Source organism: Otolemur garnettii, unplaced genomic scaffold (genome assembly GCF_000181295.1).
Source record: "Otolemur garnettii isolate 467f Iridium unplaced genomic scaffold, OtoGar3 scaffold00002, whole genome shotgun sequence".
Taxonomy (NCBI): Eukaryota; Metazoa; Chordata; class Mammalia; order Primates; family Galagidae; genus Otolemur; species Otolemur garnettii.
In genome coordinates this window covers 32,172,029-32,196,095 of record NW_003852397.1, presented here as the reverse complement: position 1 = coordinate 32,196,095, position 24,067 = coordinate 32,172,029, and the positions used below count along the sequence as shown (strand labels likewise).

Here is a 24,067-nt window from a genome sequence, read left to right as displayed (position 1 = left end):
TGAGGCAAGAGAATTGCTTAAGCCCAAGAGTTTGCAGTTATTGTGAGCTGTAACACCACGCACTCTACCAAGGGTGACATAGTGAGACTCTGTCTCAAAAATAATAATAATGGGAAAATAAAAGTGGACCTTCTTTTATTTTTCATTTAATTTCTAATATTTCCCCATTAGGATGATATACAGTTTAGATTTTTAAAATCTATCTTTTGTTAGATTAGATTAAATATGTTTTCTTTTATTCCTAATTTGCTAGGTTTTAAGCTCCATGTTCAAATGTGCTCTTAATTGTTCATTTTTTTAAAGTTGTATTTGTGAGATTAAAAAACGGTAAATTGCTTGAACTTAGACTATAACCCCTTGTACTTTAGATTAGGGACCAAGGGAAGTGAAGTGGTGTTGTCTAAGATCACACAACAGTTTACAAATAGAGTGGAATGCGAGTCATGAGGCTTTATCGCCTGTGCTCCTTCTACTCAGCCAAGTGCCTCAACACAGAAGAATGTTCATCTTACAAAGTAGCAGGGTCATCTGTATGACCTTGTTCAAATATGATTAACAAATACAGCCTCTTTTTGTGATTCCAGAAAATGCAATTGGGGAAAAGTGAAAACTGTGTAATTTCCTTACACCACAAATGCTTGTGTAGTTTGTTTTCCATACCATCAATGATTCGACATTTTTTTGTCCCTATTGTATATCCAGGGTTTCTATTGCAGTATTTTAATATGAACTTGATTCTTAGTTGAAATATATTTCTTTCTACTATTTTTTTTTTTTGACTTCTGAGTAGAATGGTTGGAGGAAAGGAAATAATGAAGACATCAGGGGTTAAATAAGCAAACAATCATTTACCTTTTTTTTTTTTTATTAAATCGTAGCTGTGTTCATTAATGCAATCATGAGGTACAATGTGCTAGTTTTACACACAATCTGAAATGCTTTCATCAAACTGGTCAATATAGCCTTCATGGCATTTTCTTAGTTGTGTTAAGACATTTATATTCTACACCTAATAAATTTCACATGTACCATAGGTGCAATTTTAAGATGTACTGTAGATGTGGCCCCATCAATTAATCTCCCTCCACCCATCCTCCCCCCTCCCCTCCCTCTCCTCTTTCCCCTTCAGAGAACTCAAATGTATTAGCAAGAAAAGAACAAGTGATCCCATCTCAGGGTGGGCAAGGGACTTGAAGAGAAACTTCTCTGAAGAAGGCAGGCGCACAGCCTACAGACATAAGAAAAAATGCTCACCATCCTTAATCATCAGAGAAATGCAAGTCAAAACTACTTTGAGACATCATCTAACTCCAGTAAGATTAGCCCACATCACAAAATCCCCAATCCAGAGATGTTAGTGTGGATGTAGAGAAAAGGGAACACTTCTACATTGCTTGGTGGGAATGCAAACTAATACATTCCTTTAGGAAAGATGTTCAGAAAACACTTAGAGATCTAAAAATAGACCTGCCATTCGATCCTACAATTCCTCTCTACTTGGTATATATCCGGAAGACCAAAAATCACATTATAACAAAGATACATGTACCAGAATGTTTGTTGCAACACAATTCATTTACCTTTAATACCGTGACAAAAACTCTGTGTGGTTTCCTACAGTGAAGCAGAAGATAATCTCATTTCTGATAAAAAGTAAAATCTGTACTTAGACATAATGTATCCTGCATGTTTTGGTTTGGCACCTGTGCTCAGTGGTTAGGGCGCCAACCACATACACCAAGGTGGGTTCCAACCTGGCCTGGGCCTGCTAAACAGTGACAACTGCAACCCAAAAATAGCCAGGCATTGTGGTGGGTGCCTATATTCCCAGCTGCTTGGGAGGCTGAGGCAAGAAAATCAATTAAGCCCAAGAGTTGAGGTTGCTGTGAGCTGTGCTTCCATAGCACTCTACTAAGGAAGACATAGTGAGACTCTGTCTCAAATTAAAAAAAAAAGAAAAGAAAAGAAAAAGAAATAATATATCCTTCATGTTTCATTTTTAAAGGAAAGAAGTGGCATTCATCTTAATTTTGCTGACATTTCTTTTGTATTCCTTTTGGGTTATTAACTTTTTTCCAAATATGTAATCTGGATTATGAATGGTGCAGAAGTCTCTGAAACTCTTGGTTCTTAACAGCCTCAAGAGAGGTGTTGTACAAGTTCTAAACATTTTGAGTTTGAAGCCAAGGCTTGGGTGGCTATGTTTCTTTTGTAACTATAGTTTAGATTAGAAACATTCAAGTTTATAGAGATCCAGATTTTTAAAAGAGACTTTATATGTGAGTCATTATGAAAATTTTGAGATGTACAAAAGTCAAGAAATGTAAAATCCATGAGGACAGAAATAAATGAAGCCCACCCAGCAACACTGATAAACCAAGCAAGTAGAAACTTGTACCAGTGAATCAGAAAGGATGTTGTCAATTGGGTTTCTTGGAAGTGAAATAAATAACACATAACACAGTCTGTCTCAAAACTTTCAGAAATACCCATGTAGCATGTGACTTCCAAATAAGATCTATTGGTCTTAGCTAACTTGATTCAGAATGAATGGAATGCAGCATAATTCAGATTATAGAGATGTCCCTTTCTGAGAGTCTTTCCATAAGGAAAAGCAATCAGTCTCACTTTTATTAAGATGGAGCTTACCATGAATTTTAATTTTATGTTGATTACTTTAAATATCTCCTTCATTCTCCCCTATCATGTCTTCAGGTGATCAAATATTTTAAAAATTTGGGTATGAAAATCCTGATCTAATCTGGTGGTAGAACAGCATACAGATTATAGGCACTTCAATCATGCTTTGATGTGGCAAAAGGAGCCCATTCTGCCTGCCTCCCAAGCATGAACTTACCCTCCCCCCCCACCCCACCCCCCACACACATACACACACACAGAGCAGGGCACATAGCACCTCAAGAGAACTCTTCACTGGGCTTCAACATTGTATACCTGAGATGGTCATTCTGAGTCACTCTTTGTAAAATGTTTTTATGTCTTTTCTCAAATTTAAGGATAAAGGAAAATAGTTAACCTTGGCCATACTAGAAATGTATGTATAAATATATTTATGTGTGTGTGTGTGTATATATATATATTTATTTTTTTATTTTTATTTATTTATTTATTTTTAAGGGACAGGGTATTGCTCTTTCACCAGTGCTGGACTGCAGTGGCATGATCATAGCTCCCTGCAAGCCTGAACTCCGGGCTCAAGTGATCTTCCTGCCTCAGCCTTCCAAGTAGGTGTGTCTACAGTTGTTCTACCACACCCAGCTAACTTTTTTTTTTTTTTTTTTTTTTGCAGTTTTTGGCTGGGGCTGGGTTTGAACCCACCACCTCCAGTATATGGGGAAGGCGACCTACTCCTTTGAGCCACAGGGGCTGCCCTAACTTTTTAAATTACTATTATTATTTTGTAGAGACAGAGTTTCCCTGTGTTTCTCAGGGTGGTCTTGAACTCCTATCCTTAAGCAATCCTCCCACATTGGCCTCCCAAAACACTGCAATTACAGGCATGAGCTATTGTGCCTGGCTTAGAAATAATTATTATTCAAGGATGAAACACACCTACATGTTCATGATGATGAGGTTAAAATATAGGTCTTAGACCAGATTGCAACTGTGACCTCTGAATTGTCTTGGCAATGAGTGGGTACAGTAGGACCCTAGGGTATAGGAAAATAATTAATTGGAATGTACATTGTTATGACTAAAATAATAATGGCTACCTCTATTTGATTGTCTAAAATTTCACATTTCTACAGGGTCTGTGGCCCAAGAGAAACTCACATGATTCTGTAAATGTTGATGGTTTGCTTTTCTCCAAGGCAATTCACAGATTAGAAGGTCAGTGAACCTCAAAAATTCCTTGTTCTCTGTTGTTCCCAATTTATTACATAATTTCATGTGCTCTTCTTTATGTGAGTCTTACTTCCAAATAATATTCACAATAATTTTAGATGTTTGTATTTTTGCCTTTTCGATTTCAGATTGAAGACTTTTCAGATCATAATATGAAAATGCTGCTGATTTTGTTCCTCGTAATGATTTGTTCTCATATTTCTATGAACCAAAATCCTGGTAAGAAAAAAATGAAAAGAATTTTTTTCCTTAATTTTCATTATGGACAATAGATAATATGTGAGTTTGAGCTACTTAAAAATTAAGAGTTTTGTTTCACTTTGTTTTGATTATGATAGTAATGAGGGTGGCAATGGTAAGTTAATTTCTTTCTGAGGTTGCCCTGTGCTTCTTTGAACATTTGTTTCTGGGACTTCATTCCTTGTTAATGATGGAAAGGTCTGAAAGCTATCATTTTAACCTTAGTTTCAACCCCCAGTACGTCTTCTAGGATGTCACAGTAAAATTTGATCTATTAATATTGGTTCAGACCTAGACAATTTGAAATGTCTCTTTCTAAATCATTTGTTAATGATTTGTTGTCTCAGTTAAATGTCTAGATTTTGTTTCAATTTAACTGTCTTCTTACGGTGAAGAAGAAAGTGCTTTTGCCATGGAGAGAAAGCTTTGTAGCACTGTTTACTGTCTCTAGCAATCTATGTCCAGTGGACTTAAAGTCCCAACACTGGGGTCACCCTTCACCACATCTACCACCTCTTAAATAATTGGTTCTTGTACCAGTCAGTTCATATCTAGGACCATCTATATTGGCTTTTGTGGTTTCTCTAGGACTGTGATCTTGGAAGTAATTTTATGAAGAGATAAACTAGACTTTACCCTAGTTTAGTACAGTAGGGACAGGGTATTGCTGTCCTCTGATGGGTCTCACTGGGTCTTAAGCTTTTCAAGAAGAGGCAGTGGTTTTCCTCTAGTCATTCATGGCTCAGACATAGAGATGGACCTCATCAGGACCCTGAGTCCACAGCGTGTGCCCATCATCTACATTGCTTCTCTCCACACAAGATATAAAGGAGTTTGTTTGTAAGTGGAGAGGTCGCTATTGGTCATAAGTCTAGTTCTCCTGGGCAGGGCTCACCAGACAGCCTTCCTGTGGGTTCCAGCCCTGGAGGAAGGAAGGTTCACCCTCCTTTACTTCTTCCCCCAAGATGCTGCTGACTGTGTAATCATGAAAGGAATCTCAGATTTGTTGGAATTAGGGTCTTTAAATGATTAGAAAAGATTATTTTATCCACTTTTCCTTCATCAGACTGGTATAAAAAGAATGAAATAGCACACACGGGTGCCAAAGCTCATTTTCTAGCAGTTGTAGAAAGCAAAAATTTGAAGTCACTTGAATTTGATTAGAATTTATCTACTAACCCCAGACTCTCAAAGTGAGGTGGTGCCTTACATATTTTCTGGTTGAATCTACTAATTTTATGGCAGAGGAAACTAAGGCCCAAGTATATCGAAAAGCTTCACAGAGCTAATAGAGGTAGCTGACAGCTAAGTCAAGGCTACGTTACTTATTCAATTACACTGTACTCTTTTTAAAACATGCACCACACACATACTTTCTTCCCTTCCCCAGACAAGAAATGGATCTTATGCTAGGGTAGTGAGAGCTCTGAGCCCAAAACAGCAGATCAATAGTAATCAGCATTTAATATTTTAATCCAGTGACACGCTGTCAGGTAAAACTATAATTCTAGATACCTGGAATGCCAGTGTTGAATCTAGCATTGAATAAAACTTTAGAAGTTTAGTAAAAGATTATGTTCCTATATATTTTATATATTCTATGTTTTTAATAGAAATTAAATGTAAATATTAATTCTACAACATTTGGCATATGGGAGAATAAATTCACCAGTTACAATGCTCACTCATATGATTAGTCAAAAAATATTACAAATAACTTTAAAATACATTACAGTAATCCCCTATTTTATGACTTGAAAGTGTTTTTTAAATTTCACCAGTTGGACATATTGAATACAAAACTAATATGCTCCTGTGTTAATCAGATCACCAGTTGCATTGCTGAAATGGGAATGAAAGGTTCATTTTCAGATGGCACTATTCAAACCAATTTGAGGAAGAAGTTTGGTTCTTAATTAAAATTTTTATCTTGTTGATATTGAGATCAAATTCTGAAAACAAAAATTTATAAGTGGCAATTATCCACCAAAACCCCCAAAAGTTATGCTTCTCTAAATTTCCCTATGTCTGATGAACTAATTCCTTAAAAAAGTGATGCTTAAGTTTGTGATCAGTTCAAATAAGAGATTCTATAAAAGACTTATCCCAGGAGACAAATATTTTTTTTTCTTAAGAGAATGTGTAATTTTAGATTATTTTCAGTTCATCGGGAAGGTATTAAAAAAATGAAAAGGAAAGTACTCTTCCCTCATATAGTTGGCATTAAACACGGCAGTACATTTTTAATTTACTTTGTTTGTGGTTTTATAGACCCTGAGTATGCAGATGTGGTGTTCCTGGTGGACAGCTCTGATCACCTGGGAATTAAGTCCTTCCCATTTGTAAAGATTTTCATCAACAAAATGCTCAACAGTCTCCCCATAGAGGCTGACAAATACCGGGTGGCCTTGGCCCAGTACAGTGACAAGCTCCACAGTGAATTCCAGCTGAGCACCTTCAAGAGCAGAAGCCCCATGCTGAACCACCTCAAGAAGAACTTCGGGTTCATTGGTGGGTCCCTGAAGATTGGAAATGCTCTCCAGGAGGCTCACAGGACTTACTTCTCTGCACCCACAAACGGGAGAGACAAGAAGCAGTTTCCCCCTATTTTGGTGGTCCTGGCTTCGGCCGAGTCTGAGGATGACGTGGAAGAGGCTTCAAAGGCCCTGCAGAAAGATGGAGTGAAAATCATCTCCGTGGGGATGCAGAAAGCATCAGAGGAAAACCTGAAGGCCATGGCCACGTCCCAGTTTCATTTCAACCTTCGGACAGCCAGAGACCTCAGCATGTTTTCCCAAAACATGACGCAGATTATCAAGGATGTAACAAAGCACAAGGAAGCAGCGGCTGATGATATCATTGTAGAAGGTAGGCTCAGGATGTACATAACATGAAACCAGCACATTGTACCCCATACTTACATTAATGTACACAGCTATGATTTAATAATAAAAAAAAAGAATGATAATACATGTACAATGCTTTAGAAAAATCAATGTGGGGATTGAGACTCTCCCTATCCCCCAAATGGACTATATTTTTAGATGTTATCTGTCCAGATGTTCAAGAGGGTTCAATGATTATGACCGTTCAAAACTCAGTGAACACCAGAAACCTTGGTTTTCCACATTTCACTTCTCCATGTGGCTAGTCATTCAGAGACTTTTTCAAACTCAGGGACAGATACCTTCTTGCTGGGTTTTAGGTTGTAATGTAGTTTTATTACTTGTTCATTTAAACGATGAATTGCTTCTAAACAAATCCTTGACTTTTGAAGACTTATAACACAAGCATAGAACGTGAGAGCTAGAAACAACTTCTGATAGTCCAAACCCCCTTTTCAGCAAAGAGGGCCTTGCGGGTGTCCTTAGATGTGACATGCCAGCCCCAAGTCCAGGCTGCTGATTCCTGCCCATGCAGCTGCAGCCCTGCACTGACGCTCTTCCTGCTGCTCTGTTCTGAATTGCCTTCCCTGCTCCATAGCCAACCTTTGTCCTGTTCCGTGCTCTTTTATTACTCTAGTAACAAGAATAACCAAGAGTTTATGAACATCATTCAAGGGAGGGGCCAGGGATAGCTAGTAAAAACCAAATTGTTCAGAGCAGTGCCTGTGGCTCAAAGGAGTAGGGCACTGGCCCCATATACCAGAGGTGGCAGGTTCAAACCTAGCCCTGGCCAAAAACTGCAAAAAAAAAAAAAAATTGTTCAAAGCATATACGTCAAAATAAGTAACGTAGAAAACTTATATTATTTCTAGTAAATCAGTTTGAATAGCATAAAGTATATATTTAGATTTTCTTGGTAGTTTATGAAAATATGAATCCTTTTACTAGCATCTTTCCCCAACAGAATGATCGAAAGTGCAGGTGCTATTTCATTACCATTCCTTAGCAATATTTGGACTATAGCTGTTGATTATAACATGATGATTAAATGATTTTATTTGATAGCAAGCGCTTCTGCTCACTGAGGGATTCTTATGTACCAGGCTCCATGCTTGATATATCATTTAATCACCATAACAATTCTATAAGAGAAATATTAATATTCTATAAGAGAAATATTATTATCTTCATTTTATAGATAAGGAAGTTGAAGGAGGTTAGCTGAGACCTGGTATTTGAACCCAGATCTCAGGTTCATAATTATTTTGTATCCTCCTCCTTTCTTTAAGAGCTCCAGAATATGTTCTTCATGCCTTCTAGTGCTGAGCAGAGATGCTGAATCTCCAACTAACATGGTGCTTGTTCATTCCTTGCCCACACAGTTTGCCAAGGCCCTTCTGTGGCCGATGTTGTGTTCCTGTTTGATGTGTCAATCAATGGGAGCCGGGAGAACTTTGACTCCCTCAAAGATTTCCTGGAAGAAAGTGTATCTGCCCTTGACATAAAGGAAAATTGCATGAGGATTGGTCTTGTAGCTTATAGCAATGAGACAAAGGTGATAAACTCACTGAGCTTGGGCATAAATAAGTCCGAGGTTCTCCAGAATATACAGAACCTATCTCCCCAGGCTGGGAAGGCCTATATTGGAGCAGCCCTCAGAAAGATCAAGAAGGAAATCTTCAGAGCACAGAATGGCAGTCGGAAGAATCAGGGGGTGCCTCAGATTGCAGTGCTTGTGACCCACAGAGCTTCAGAAGACAATGTGACTAAGGCAGCCCTTAACCTCCGGCGCGAGGGTGTGACCATCTTCACCTTGGGCATCGAGGGGGCCAGTGACGCACAGTTGGAAAAGATAGCCTCTCACCCTGCTGAGCAGTATGTCTCCAAATTAGAGACCTTCTCTGACCTAGCTGCTCACAACCAGACATTTCTGAAGAAGCTGCGGAAACAAATAACACACACCGTCTCTGTCTTTTCAGAACGGACCGAAACGCTCAAATCTGGTAAAGTCTTTTGCTGAGAGTATTATTCACATTCTCTTTGTTTTTTCTTGTCTTTTTTGTCTTTTGAATAATGATATGTGCAATAGGGATTGGTGGGGTAGGATATGGGAAGGGGAATAAGTTTGTGATTTTTTACTTTAGATAATCTGAAATCCAGTTTGGGGGGAATAAAAGTTAATGAGATGTTGACATGGGGCAAAGTTTCCATTTTACTTCCCTGTGCAGCTTTGATGGGGTTCGTTATTCACGCAGGCCCCAGAATACCTTCCTTTGCTATTTTTCTCCCTTCTCTTTTTTCATTCGCTCCTCTGCCACTCATGTTCCCTGATCTTTCCTTTCTTTCCTGATTCTTTTTTTTTTGACTTTTCCTTCTCTTTTTCCCTCATCCCCTCTTTCCAATTTAGAGAATAGATAGGAAATATGATTTGGATGGAAAATAAGGTAATTATATAATTTGCTGATTACATTAATTTACTACCATTCTAGCATCTGCGAATTTAGGGAGAGAGGAGAAGAAATGTATTTTATACATTTCATACATGTACATGTGGGCTTTATAAATATTTTTATGTATAGGTCTACAAATATGTATACATGTGTATGTTCTTCAACAAACAAATATTTATAGCTTATTTGGTATAAAAGTGTCATTGTAGGCAGTCTCAGGTTATGAACAAAATAGGTTCTTAAGTTGAATTTGTATGTAAGTTGGGACAGGTTCATTTACCTCTTACCAATAATAGTTTTCATCTGTAAGTACAAGTTGTACATCAGTCGAATGTTTGTAACTCAGGAACTGCCTATATATAACACACATAAGGTCACCAATATCTCTAGTTTACTCAGTTGACCAGAAGTGGGTAAGGGGTAAATAATTTGTCCAAGATTTCAAGAAGGAAAATTCACATGTCCACAATATCCAGAGAAATGCCTCTCCACTTCCTAACCCATCACCTGATTATTTGCTAAGCAATTATATACTCACGGTAGAAATGACTTATAAATAGCAGCTTCAGGCTTTTCTAACTTTTTGCTCTATTCAGATTTACCCTGATTCATGGCAGAGAATTAGGATAATAATCTTAAAATGTCAGAAGCAATTCGTTTGGCCCAAATGATGCTAAGATTCCCCCATTTTAAGCTAGAGAAAGTGTTTTCCAACATTTGTATCTGAAAAGGTTCATATTTGTTCTTCCATCTGCTACCATGTCTTCTTCACACTTACCCCAAATGCCACATTTAACTTTTTTTGGATTCATTATAGGTTGTGTGGACACTGAGGAAGCTGATATCTATCTGCTCATCGATGGTTCAGGGAGCACCCAGGCCACAGATTTCCAAGAAATGAAGACCTTCCTGTCAGAGATGGTGGGCATGTTCAATATCGGTCCCCATAAGGTGAGGGTCGGGGCCGTTCAGTATGCTGACAGCTGGGACTTGGAATTTGAGATCAATAAATACCCAAACAGACAGGATCTGGGAAAGGCCATTGAGAACATAAGGCAAATGGGTGGGAATACAAACACAGGCGCAGCCCTGAATTTCACGCTGAGTCTGTTGCAAAAAGCAAAAGAGCAGCGAGGAAAGAAAGTGCCACGTCACCTTGTTGTCCTGACGACGGGCACATCCATGGATAGTGTCTTAAAGCCTGCGGACAGACTGAGAGAAGAGCACGTCCGTGTCCATGCCATCGGTGTCAAGGAGGCGAACCACACACAGCTGAGAGAAATCGCAGGCGAGGAAAAGCAAGTGTACTATGTGCATGACTTCGATGCTTTGAAAAACATAAGAAACCAAGTTGTTCAAGAAATCTGTGCAGAAGAAGGTGAGAGAAGTGGTGGTTTTACTTCTGGGCTTCCACTTACAGATCACTTTCTTGGCACTATTTGATGTTGCTGATTTACAGAAACAATGTCAATTTCTAAGTTGAGGTTTACTGACTGGTGTAACTGTCTTGGTTCTCCAGAACAAAGGTAAGAGCCCATTATAGTATTCTAATTGATATCTGACCCATAAGAAAGACATTTGGAGGGATTCTCTCTAACAAATATTAATTAGCTTTCTCCAGAAATCCCTACTAGGGTAGATATATTATTAGACACCAAATGTATAATATGATCAAATGGTTTTAGATTTTAAGGACTACCTCAAACTTATTTGAATTTCTTTTTTATAAAACATTTATGAAATCTTTTAGAGCCATATCAACAGTTTTCAACCAAAAGTGATTTGCCCCGTTAGGGGCTATTTGTCAATGTCTGGGAACATTTTTGGTTGTCATAACTGGGGAGTTCTCCTGACATCTAAGAGGTAGAGGTCAGGGATTCTGCTGAACATGCTCCAGTATCTGCAATGCACAGATTTCCTACCTCAATAAAGATGATTTGGCCCAAAATGTCAATAATGCTGAGATTGAAAAACCCTGAGTTATGTATGTTAGCAAATTACTAAATAGCAAATAGAACCTTCTCACTTGTATTGCCTTCAGTGTTTTATTTACCAACTAACCCTACCAAGCACACACTTGTCTTCAATATAAATTATTTGTTTTGTATTCTCCCATTCACTTTTAATTTTTTACATGTAGCTGACTTAAATATCCTAATTTCTCCTGTGCAGCCTGCAAAGAGATGAAAGCTGACATCATGTTTCTGGTGGACAGTTCTGGCAGTATAGGACTTGAAAACTTCGACAAAATGAAAACATTTATGAAAAACTTGGTGAGCAAATCTCAGATTGGGGCAGATAGGGTGCAAATTGGCGTGGTCCAGTTCAGTGATGTCAATAAGGAGGAGTTTCAGCTCAACGCATTCATGTCCCAAAGTGACATTTCAAATGCAATAGACCAAATGCCTCATATTGGAGAAACCACCATGACCGGTAGTGCCCTGACCTTCGTGTCCCAGTACTTTACCCCCTCCAAGGGGGCCCGGCCCAACGTCAGGAAGTTTCTCATCCTCATCACAGATGGCGAAGCTCACGACATAGTGAAGGACCCAGCAGTAGCTCTTCGGCAAAAAGGCATCATCATCTACTCTGTGGGAGTGTTTGGCTCCAATGTCACTCAGCTTGAGGAGATCAGTGGGAGGCCCGAGATGGTTTTCTATGTTGAGAATTTTGATATTCTGCAGCGTATTGAAGATGATCTTGTGTTTGGAATATGCAGCCCCCGTGAAGGTAAGCATGGGACTGTTCAGTGGCAGGACTATCCAAATACCAGAAGCCTATGTTAATTATTATTTCTTAAATTAAGTACAGTTCTATTTGAACATTGTAAACTTTCTGTTTATTTGAAATGTTTATCCTAGTGGCTTTGACCTGTCAAATTAATCAGACAGCAAGGAAGGATTCTGTTCATTCCTATTTGTAGGCGAATAGCATTAGGGTGGGATCCTCCATTTAAGAAAAGTAGTGTCATACCAAGTCTTAGATCAGATTCCCTGGAAGCAGGACGTTGTGTCAGGAGCTCTTGGGGAACTGATTTATTGAGGAGGTATTTTCAGAAGGGAGTAGGAAAAGCAGGCCAGGGCATGGGTAGGAGATGAGTGAGGAGGTCATCTTGGCTGGAGTCTCATTTCAGCCTGATCCCATGGGCAGCTCTAGAGCATGAATCACACCCCTGATTTGGTTCTACCTTGAGACACAGGGCTCAGCCTTGTACGTTCCATCTCACTGGGCTGCATGAGGGCTGCTGAGGTCACCCAAGGGCATCACCTGGCAACGGTGGCTTCCCTTTGGCCTAGCCATCTGCTATATATGGGATTTATTTTTGCAGTTTCTCAAGACCAATACTTGTATCAATTATTTGTGAAAACACTCTGGTATTTATTTAATTTTATAAAGGAGGACTGTAACAAGGAACTTGAGTGATGGATTCTTCAGAGGAAGCAAAGGGCATAGTCCCCAGCCTCTTCCCATGGAACAGCAGAGTAACAGCAGTCAGCCAAAAGCTTAGTAAATATAAAGGGCTGATTTCTACTGGGGCCCATGGGGCTGAATGACAGAGGCATTCTGAAAAGTCCTGTGAAGGAGATAGATTTTGAAAGAATTTTAAAGGAAGAGAGGAACATTGCTTCCTTATTCATATAATAATCCTGCTACATTCCCACCGTAGAAAAAGAAGTACACCTGGTCTGTGTTTCCTGGTACTTACAGCCAAGATGAACATGAACTCTCTAAAGGGTTCCAACATTGAGCAATCTATCCCTACCCCTTGGGTAATCCAAGTGGGACTTGCAGGCAGCTGAAGGCCAGAGGGGCACGCCTCCTTCTTTAGCGGAGCCAGCTCTTCTCGGGAATTTGGTTCCTGGCTGTGTCCACATGGCCTCCAGTGGGGTGAGCACACTGTAGGGTTTTCAACAACCCTCACAGAGCCAGTGAGTGGCTGGCAAAAGAAGGAAATTCCCAGAGCCTCTGAGGAGGGGGTACTTTCTCACAATTCCGTTTCTCAAGAATGGATGAGTTAACGTTTGGATCACACCTTTCCAAGGCCTATAGAGAGAATGTGCTGTGTAGGGACTAATAACCAACCATCTTCCAATTCCACTTCTCCAGAATGGATGAGTTAGAGTTTGGAACACCACGCCTTTACAGGGAACGTGCTACATGTGGATTAAGCACTAACTGGGTTTTTCTTGCTTTATTTTTTTCCATAGCATTGACCTCCAGTTTAAAAAGTTACTAAGTGTGTCATGCTAAGAACAGTTTAGTTGGGCCAAGTGAGATATAGGCTTCTATCTATGATGAGGCCCAATAAGGAAAATAGATAATGCTTCAAAAAAGCCAAAAAAGGAGAAACTGTAACCAGGAAAAATCAGCCATCGTAGAACCATGAAAAGAATAAACAGCGGTGCCAAATTCATTTTCATTTGGTCGTTTTCCCAAAGTTTACTTTCAGTATAAAATCTCAAGGTCCTTGTGGCTTCAAAGGACAAGTTTCAAATTTGTGTAAATGAAAGCACATGTTTAATGGGAACATTTAACAGAATTGTGATCTTTTTTTTTAAGTCCAAAGGTTTTTGGAATTTTCTGATGATCCTGTGGTCGTCACTTGCCCCTCTCACTCCTCAGTAGGTTTTCCCTCACACTCCCTCACCCTAAAAGCTCCCCTCAGTGACTATGAACTACGTGCTGGTGGCACAAATGTATGTTACCCAGGGGCCTGACATTCTAATGTGCCGCGTGATCCCCTGGAGAGAAAACACCAGCAATTTTATAAAAGGTTGGGGATCGCCCCTGTGGTCCAAAGCTAACCTCATCTGCTTTTCCTTTCTCTTCCTCTTTCAGAATGCAAGAGGATTGAGGTTCTGGATGTTGTGTTTGTGATCGATAGCTCCGGCAGCATTGACCAGAATGAATATAATATCATGAAGGATTTCATGACTGGCTTAGTGAAAAAAGCTGATGTTGGCAAGAATCAGGTCCGGTTCGGGGCTCTGAAGTATGCTGACGACCCAGAGGTACTGTTTTATCTGGATGACTTTGACACAAAATCCGAGGTGATTTCAGTGCTCCAGAAAGACCAGCCCATGGGGGGCAACACATACACAGCTGAGGCCCTGGGCTTCTCAGACCACATGTTCACCGAAGCCCAGGGCAGCCGCCTGCACAAGGGAGTCCCTCAAGTCCTCATCGTGATCACGGATGGGGAATCTCACGACGCCGATAAACTCAATGCCACAGCAAAGGCCTTGCGGGACAAAGGCATTCTTGTCCTGGCTGTGGGGATTGATGGTGCCAATCGCGAGGAGCTGTTAGCCATGGCAGGATCCAGTGACAAGCAGTTCTTTGTGGAGACTTTTGGAGGCCTAAAGGGGATATTTTCAGACGTGTCAGACAGGGTCTGTAACTCTTCAAAAGTAGGTAAGGCTTTTCAATTCAGTTTTCCCTACGTAATAATAGACATATGAGAGAGAGAAGGAACAAATTTTCCAGAGAGAAGAAGAGAAGTCTTCATCGTTTCGTAGGACTTCCCGCATTATAGAACCTTAGGGTTGGAAAGACCTCAAGGACATTTCATCCAGCCTTCTCTCCCCAAAGAAAAATACTTTCTATGACATCCCTATACACATCACGCTCGTCCTCCTAACCTCCTCTCATGATGAGTCATTCACATTTTTAACAGGCTTTATTTTTAGAACACAAATTTGCTTACACGTTTTCCTACCCACTAGTTCTTTTTCCTGATCTTTACACGAGAAATGAAATTCTTCTCCTAAGAATTAGCTATAGTTGCCTCAAGTTTTCTTCCCTTCTGGCTAGTTTCTTTCGCCACTTCTATAATGGCACAAGCTCATTTAATATGTGGAGCCCAGTCTCAGACACTGTGTTCCAGCCTCAGATATCTCCAGGACAGAGTACAGTGGGAATTCCTTTGTCCTAGAGGCTGGGCTTCCGGTCCAACAGCTGGAGATTGCAGCTTCGGTTGGGTAGTTCTGTGTGTGTATGATCCCTTCATTCAGCTGCCATTTTACACTTTTAATGTGGAGAGATTGTGCCTATTAAAATTCCAATGTATTTTTTCCAAGATTATTTTACTAAAAATAGTACTTTTAGTAGATGAATTGTTTTTAATCCATGATTCCAACATCTGGATGTAGTCCTTTTAAAAGATCATTTAACTTTTCAGGTTTTCATATGCCTTGCCTCCTTAGAATGCAACTACTCTCTCTTTTTTTTTTTTTAACTTTTTCCTGCTACTATCTTTTTTTTTCTCAAAACTGACAAAGTCTTTCTGAAAAGTAGGACACACCTCTTCTCTCCCTGTAGCCAATGCCTAAAATTTGATCATTCCTACTCAAGTCCACTGTAGAAGTTGACTTGGCATTTTCATATTGTCAGTTCTCCTTTGTGCAGAAAACCTATACTTAATTTCCTTTACTGGAATATGAAACGAGGGAATATAATGAGTTAACAAATTTCTGAAGGATCTGTTTATTGTATTTCTTTTTATCTCTTCCTTACTTATCTGGACTTTAGGAATCTGAGATACCCTTTAATCTTTTTTAAGGCTATCATGAGGATTAATTAAGTTAGGACAGTGGTGGAATCACTGGGGAATTCAAAGAAATGAGAATGCTTACCAGAAACCTAAGGAACACACATGAGTATGTGCCAAGCATAACTCATTCATTGGCAATAGCCTCTCATATTCTTTTTGTTTTGTATTTGCTGTCTTAATACAAGTGAAACATCTCTATATCACATTGTTTGTTCAAAAATATTTTTCTCAAGCAGGAATCCAATGTACGCAATTCTAATATGAAGGCAGTAGATGAACTAATACAAGGAGTGGGGTAGGGGAATGAGGGAATGAGGAGAGGGGAGGTGGGAGGGGAATGGGGTTACGGTGTATGGCACACCTCTGGGGGGTGGGACACAATCATAAGAGGGACCTTATCTAATAAATGCAATCAGTATAACCTAAAAAATATATACTTTTCCTCAAGGATATATTTTTACCTATATATACCAGAAAGGGGGATGATAAAAAGGAAAAACCAAGTAGATGTAGACCAGAAGGCACATTTTAAAAACCTTTCCTCTAATTTGCCCTAATAAACCAGAAAAATATTTATTAGCGCAAATGCCCAGGGAGGCCAAGTCAATAATACAAACCATCTGTTTCTTTGTTTGAAACTCCAAATAGACACGTGTTATTTTGTTTTTTCTCACCATGCTACTACTGTTATTGGGCTTTGTGGAAGAGTTAAGATTGCAGGTAAGAACACCATCTACAGCACCACCCCCAGTTCTGTTAGCGTATCAGAAGAGAAAATGGGACAAGACCAAATAGACACGCCAAAAGAAGCATAAAAAAATGTATGAGTGGTTCATGCCGGGTGCTGACTTTGTGAACTTATCATGTGTTTTTCTTTCCTCTCCAGTTAATGTGACCACAGGGTAGCATAAGAAACCACTTAGCGAAATATCATTCTTGTATAGCCGCGAACACTTTACTCTTGGTGAACTAAAGAAAGAATAACAATCTGTGGGGTTTTGTGTTCTCTTTCTCCTTCCTATAGATTGTGAAATTGATAAAGTAGATCTTGTTTTCCTCATGGATGGTTCAAATAGCATCGATCCAAGTGACTTCAAGAAGATGAAGGAATTTTTGGCATCTGTGGTTCAAGACTTTGATGTCAACCTCAACAGAGTGCGCATAGGAGCAGCCCAGTTTAGCGATACCTATAGGGCAGAGTTTCAGTTGGGGACTTACATAGGTGAAAAGGAGATATCATTGCAGATTGACAAAATCCAGCAGATCTTTGGATACACTCATATCGGTGCCGCCCTCCAGCAGGTGGGGAGTTACTTCCAGCCAAACATGGGCAGCAGGATAAACACAGGTACCCCACAGGTATTGCTAGTCCTTACAGATGGTCGATCCCAAGACGAGGTGGCACAGGCTGCAGAAACCCTGAGACACAAAGGCATCGACATCTACTCTGTGGGCATCGGGGATGTGGACGACCAGCAGCTCATTCAGATCACCGGGACCGCACATAAAAAACTGACAGTTGAGAACTTTGATGAACTCAAAAAGGTCAAAAAGAGGATTGTTCGTCACATCTGTACCTCGGGGGGTGAGAGCAGTGAGTATTTAATGAGTTCTTCATATTTATTCCCCCCACTGTCTTCCCTGACATTTTCCTCAGGCTGCGTGTACACCCCGTGGGGCTGGGGAGAAAATTAGGATTTGTGCCTCGGGATTTCAAATTGAACTTTTCACAGTTATCAAGTATTTTTTGTGACTTGTGGATTCAGAAATGGTGTTTGAGATCTTGTGCCTTTTTTCCTTCCTCTCTTCTGGGGGAAGTTGCCCCTTTGGGAAGGGAAAAATGCCTCAACTTGACAAGATGTGAGAAAAAGCCCACTGTTTACAATCTGGCTGGTTTTGGAGGTTGAAGAACATGTCTCAAAGAAAAAAAACGATTTGACGTATTTGGGTTGCCTGGCAATAGGCCAGACAGGGCTGCCAAGTGCCCCAGTGCTATGGTACGGGCAGGTAGGGGACATAGCCAGAGGTTTATATCTCTACCATGAAAATTCACTGCAGAAGTTAGTAAATATCTTCTTAGAAATCAGCACATTTTACTTCTGACTGTTGGGAAAAAATGTCAAAGTATCTTAAAGAAGTGGTAACTTTTTCTATTATAAAGACACCTGATAGGTTGTCTATGATTCTGTATAACTTCCCAGGGTAAGCATTAACCCCAGGTTTCTACCAAAAAAAAGGAAGCCTACAAAGTTGTTAAGAGAAAGCTCTGGAGACAGATGAACTGACTACAGATCTGTGACCATTTTTTTCTTAGACAAGTTGCTTAACTTCCTAAGTTTCATTTCTCTCACCTAGGAAATGTGAATGATAACAGCCCCTAGTTCCAAAGATCACTGTGAGGATTCAATGAGAAAATGCATGCTTTAACTTCACAATACTCCAAGTTTCATACTTATTCAGTCACTTCATTTTTGTCTATACCACAGGCCCATTAAGTTTATTTATGGGGGCTAGCTCTTTCATATTACTTCCAGGAAATAAATGAACCTCTTCTTGGTGATTCATATCCATCCCAGTATAACTATTAAAAGTATAAACCTCATTGAAGGTTACTCCACTTTCCAACCCTCTGCAGGCTTCTCACCAAGAGGGAGGAGACGGTGTGTGGTTGGCCTTTCACCTGTTGCTCACACCCGCCCCCCTTTCACTGCTACCCCTGCTTCCATCCTGCTCACCTCTTGATATTCATGGTTTCTGGCCTCTCCAGAATTGGCTTGCAGAGGGAGAAGAACTGAAGGGGTACAAGAAAGTTTTTATTCAATGGCCCTTGTCAGGAATTGGTTTTCTCGGATGACTGCCCGTGTTTACAGCTCGGTCCATTCATGAGTCCTTGAAAGATTTTCCCTGTGCCAGGCCACCTCTGCCCCCACCGAAGCATATTTGTCAGGGAACCTCCCAGTCATGGTTCCTCTGAAGAGGATAGGTATGTCTCAATCCCAGATGGTCTCTTATACCTTCCTCAGCCCCTGAGTATCTGGTGATACCTACAGCTTTATTCTGCTGAGGTCTCTCTGCCCCCTCCAGGTGGGCTTCTGGATATGAGATCAGAGAAGCCCACAGCAGCCCTTTCATACACTTGGCCATATCAGCTCCATGGGATACGGTAACATACCAGTTGCCCCAGTAAACACAAGGAATCACAGCCCTCCAATGTGGATAGAAGCCTCTCCTTTGTAGTGAGAGCAACGTGCTATCCTGTGTATCATTTTTTTAGATTAGATTCCAGGATTAAGTTCTCTTAAAGTCCCTCTCTTAACTTGAAGAGGAAATTATCTTTTATGTATGTGTGTGTGTATGTGAGCACACACATGTGTAGTGGGAGAATTCACTTTCATCATCAGCGTGCTCTAAGCATGCACTTCCAAACCCCAATCTCAAACCTTTTACAATGCTTAACATGCAGGTTAAAGGTTAAGATTTAGGGACTACTGGCTGTGTCAATCCTACTTCATGGTTTCCCCATACTTTGGAATGTGTCTGATTGCTTCAGCCAGACCTTCCACATTAATTTCCTATTTCACATGAAATACCTATTTCCAATTATTAGGCAGAAAGTTATCTTGGAACCATCTAGTTTCTATTTGAGTGCAGGGAAGAAAACAGTGTTGAAAGTCAAAAGCAGGAGTATGAACTCCAAGTAGCCAGTGAATTATCCTTAAAGGAAATAGTCATGAATGCAAAAAAAAAAATTTAATTAAATAAATACTCTAGATTAAGATAAACTTGAGGCTATTACTGCAGCAAGCAAGAATGTGAGGCCTCTGTAGCCAAGCTGTGAGCTGAGGACTGATGAAGCTGGAATGAACATTGATAAAGCTTCAAAGGCATGCGCAAATGTATTAGGACGTGCCAGTTCTTCCCAAACTATAAATCCCCAAATTAAGGAAATTGGACAGTAGCTGGGTGTGGCTCAAAACAAATTGAACTTAGAGCCTGAACATGTGCTCTGCTTCTTCTTAAAATATGCACAATTTTGGAGAAGTCATTACCTTTTCTGAGTCTTAGTTTTCTGTTCAGAGATCTCAGTCCTCTGTAGGGCTATAATTTAGTACATGTGAAAGGAAAGTCAGCTGTGTGGAGATGAGAGGGAGGTGAGTAGGAATCAGTGTTTTTTGAACTTCTATGAGGGGTTGAGCCTGATGCTCTAAGCACTTTAAGTGCATTATCTCATTTAATTCTCCCAATATGTGCTTTATATTTTTATTTTCTTTTGTGAATGTGGAAACTGGGGCTCAGAGGAATATTGGTAATGTAGTCCAGATTATAACTTGTAGGAAGTAATAGACCAAGCACTTTTGTTTTTGCAGTTTTTGGCTGGGGCTGGGGCTGGGCTTGAACCCGCCACCTCTGGCATATGGGGCCGGCGCCCTACTTCTTTGAGGCACAGGCGCCACCCAGACCAAGCACGTTTTGAAGATTAGGTTTGTGTGACTCTAACTTCCCCCATTTTGGTTCAATTAAGCTGATAACATAAAGAACTGGCATCTAAATGTTGGCCTTCAACAATTAATACCAGGAGCTTAGTAAGACCTTGGGGTTTATCTCTTGGAAATCATTGTCCTAATTTGCTGCTCTATCAGGAAACCACTTGCTGCTGAGCTGTCTCTTCCCATAACACAAGCTAGGAGCAGAGCTAGGGACCTGTATGACCTGTCATCACTGGCGGTTCAGCAGACAGATTCCAGAGAAGCCTGGATTGGAATCCCACATGAGATATCCACAGGACCCAAAGTGAGACCTTTGCCAAGCTTCTCTAAGTCATGGCTTCCTCATCAGCAAAATGCATATTTTAAGAGTTCCTATTAATACGTATTTTATGTTTCATAAAGACAAGTGAGATAATGAATGGGAAGTTAATGGTAAATGTACATTGAGTATTTATTAGTATCGTGACATGTGGCTGAGGTATCCTTGTAAGTGCTTTTATAAATGGAAATTCATGAGGTTAGTGCAGGGACGAACAGTTTACCAAGAGTTCCTTGGTTTAGGAACTATTTCAGTGATATTTTAAAGCTATATCCAAATGTAATATCTCAATGTACATCAGATTTTCTTAAGCACCTGGACCCCAAAGTCTGTTTTCTAACATGCTGACTTTCCGATTTTTCCTTGAACCTGGCTGCTGTGTCCAGAGAAGACTTTGGGCAATTTTCAGGATAAGGAAGTCATCATGAAATAGGTGGCATCATGATTAGGTAGGAAAAAAAAATCCCTCTCATCTTTCCTCAGGGATAGATGACTCAAAAATGAGATTAAGCAGAAGGCCAGTCTGCTTAGGCTGAGGTAAGAGACAACTGCAGGATTTGACTCAAGAAATGGAAGAACAATGAGGAAAAAAAATAGATGGTCAATAGAAAAGGTTCCAACTTTTCTTGATAAAGAGATCTTTATGTTCCTGACTTAACTGGGCTCCCCTGATAACAGTGCTTGAAGCAAAGTTTATGTGCTAATCCCTTACTGGGAGTGCAACCCCTGAGAAGCAAGAATGAGCAGAAGAAGAGTGACTCAGGAAAGGAGGGGAAGTGAATGCCAGGTGGAATGGCACTCAGCTAGCCACAGCTTCTTAACAAGGCACGAGGGGTTCACTGGCTGTGCAGAAAGTCCCCACAGAAGCCCTGGAGAACCTGTGCATAGACCAGTCCAGCAAGGGCAATAAAGGAGAGGATTTATCTGCCAATTGCTTTCCATCTCCTGCCTCTTGTACTCAGAGTTTATCCCATGGAGAGTTAACTTACCTACCCTACTAGGCTGTGTTATCCGGCTGCTTTGGGACACTGCTGGGGAAACTAGGTATGGGACCCAGTGTGAAGGACCTGGCAGTGGTGAAGGACCTAGCGCCTCATGAGTTCAGGAGATTACACGTGGCACCAGAGTCCAGTGTCCCTTCCACAGCTAACACAATGGGGGCTGTGTCAGAGCCTGGCCACCACCTCCACAGTGTTAGGGGGCCAAATGATGGTGTCAGCTGGGGTTCCCCAGGAGACAAATGGGCAAGTTCTGGGCAGGGGGAGGAAGCAAATCTGGGAGGTACATAAACTGGGTCTCTTATGACACTATGTTTTCTAGGTCATCCTTTTCCTTTTTTCATCTAAAATACCTCTTCTTTCAACTCCCCAAGCAAATTTCTCTTCTATCCCAGATAATAACTACCAGTAACATCACTTTCCCTATAAAGGATTTTCTCAAGAATCTCAGTCCTCTTAGTTCATGAATATACTCTCCAGCCCCTTAACAACAATACTAAGAATCTACCATCATCGATTCCAATTGTTTTATGAATCAGATAATGAGAGTCAGCTTTGGGGCTTGGCAGGGACCCCTGAAACTGTAAATCTCTGCTCAGTTCATTCTCTTCTGTTCTTTTGTGTCTTTTATTTTGAAATATATAATCTCCTTATTTTTGTAGACAAGAAAATTAATGCCCAGAGAGGTTAAAGAGCTGCCAAAGTTGTTTAGCAGTAACAGAGTGGTGACTGGCGCATGACTAAGACTAAACTGCTTGTCTTCCCACTCAAAGACCTGCCCTCCAGCCTTCCATGTTGCTGTCTGGAGGGCCAGGCACGGGCTCAGCTTCTATTTCTTTTATCACCCTAGATGGCCAGACCTGTGCTCATCTTCTTCATTTTCATAGGCCCTTTCCTATTCTCACTTCTGTGCACATAGTATGTCTTCATTGAACATAGTAGTCTTCACTGATGCTTTGGAAATTCAATTTTAGCCTTCTCTCTAACCCTACCTTCCCTTTATTTGAATCACCAATGGCAGACTCATTTTTTTTTATTCTTAGTGTCTTTTAAATTAAGTTCATAATTTTATTTATATCAGTGGTTCTCAACCTTCCTAATGCCACAACCCTTTAATGTTGCAACCCACAAGTTGAGAACCACTGATTTATATAGTTCAGGCACATTCTTTGTTAACATTCATACCTGTGGACTTTATAGTCTTCACTTGATCTTAGCCAAAAGTCCAAGAAGCAATAGAACTTAATATTCTTGGGACAATTTTTTTTTCTGATTATTATGAGGGTGTGTACAATTAGGCCACATCGCTTGCATTTGTAAGGCAAAGTCTAAGTTGTAGCTATGTCCCTGACACAGAAAGTATGCTATATACCCACAGATTAATTTTGTTTTATTTTATTTTATGTATGTATGTATTTATTTATTTATTTTGCAGTTTTTGGCCGGGACTGGGTTTGAACCTGCCACCTCCGGCATATGAGGCCGGCTCCCTACTCCATTGAGCCACAGGCACCGCCCCAGATTAATTTTAAAATGCAAACTCTGTCATGGGACTTTGAAAGGAGCCTGACTTAAATAAAGTTGTCACAGTGAAGTTTTTAATCTCATTACATGAGAGTCCTCTTGATCAGTACAGCCTGGTCTTTTAATCATACTTAAGCATATGGCTGCTAACTCTGAACTTTTTTACCAAATTCAATTTCTTTGATCATGTTAGTATGGAATCATTTGTCAATTTAAACTAAACACAAGGAACTTGTTTACTGAATAAGTGTGTGCTTTCAGCAACATAGACAAAACAATTAAAATACTCAAAGCTGTAGGAAATACTTCCCAGAGTCACTTGATAGCTTTTTGGCATTTCTGCTAGTTTGTTTTTTCACATGATTCTGTCTTCCTTGAAGACAGTAATATCTCTTGTTTTTTACTGACTTTCTGTTCATAAGTTAAAACCATGTTCATCTGAGTGAAACTTCCAATCTGAAAACAGATATGAGGAGATAAACATTTGAGAAGATTTGGAAAGGACAGGTGTTGATGCTTCCTCTGATTAGTTTCTCTGTATCTCATTTACTGAATATCCAAGAGGAGATTTTCTAGTAAAATATAGTAAAAATAAGAAAACCAACCTTTCAAAAGTTTTGGCAACACATTAATTTTCCTTGAATAATGTACGGAAAATTGATTCTCAAATAAAATTTTTATCTTCCCTCAACTAACTCTTCTCTCATTCAAAATCAACCAAGTTACCAGTTCTTCTTTTTTTTT

General features: G+C 40.0%; 1 protein-coding gene across 1 annotated transcript in view; it reads left to right on the top strand.

Annotated features, from left to right (window-relative positions):
- Positions 1-3,793: 3,793 nt before the first annotated feature.
- LOC100962201 (collagen alpha-6(VI) chain) overlaps positions 3,794-24,067 on the top strand; it is a 108,866-nt gene continuing 88,592 nt past the window's right edge. Inside the window, exons 1-8 of the mRNA XM_003781864.3 lie at positions 3,794-3,852; positions 3,996-4,086; positions 6,379-6,975; positions 8,375-8,995; positions 10,260-10,820; positions 11,615-12,172; positions 14,282-14,857; positions 17,020-17,589. Of these exons, the coding sequence (XP_003781912.3) occupies positions 4,020-4,086; positions 6,379-6,975; positions 8,375-8,995; positions 10,260-10,820; positions 11,615-12,172; positions 14,282-14,857; positions 17,020-17,589 (3,550 nt within the window). The 5' untranslated portion in view covers positions 3,794-3,852; positions 3,996-4,019. The remainder of the gene's footprint in view (positions 3,853-3,995; positions 4,087-6,378; positions 6,976-8,374; positions 8,996-10,259; positions 10,821-11,614; positions 12,173-14,281; positions 14,858-17,019; positions 17,590-24,067) is intronic.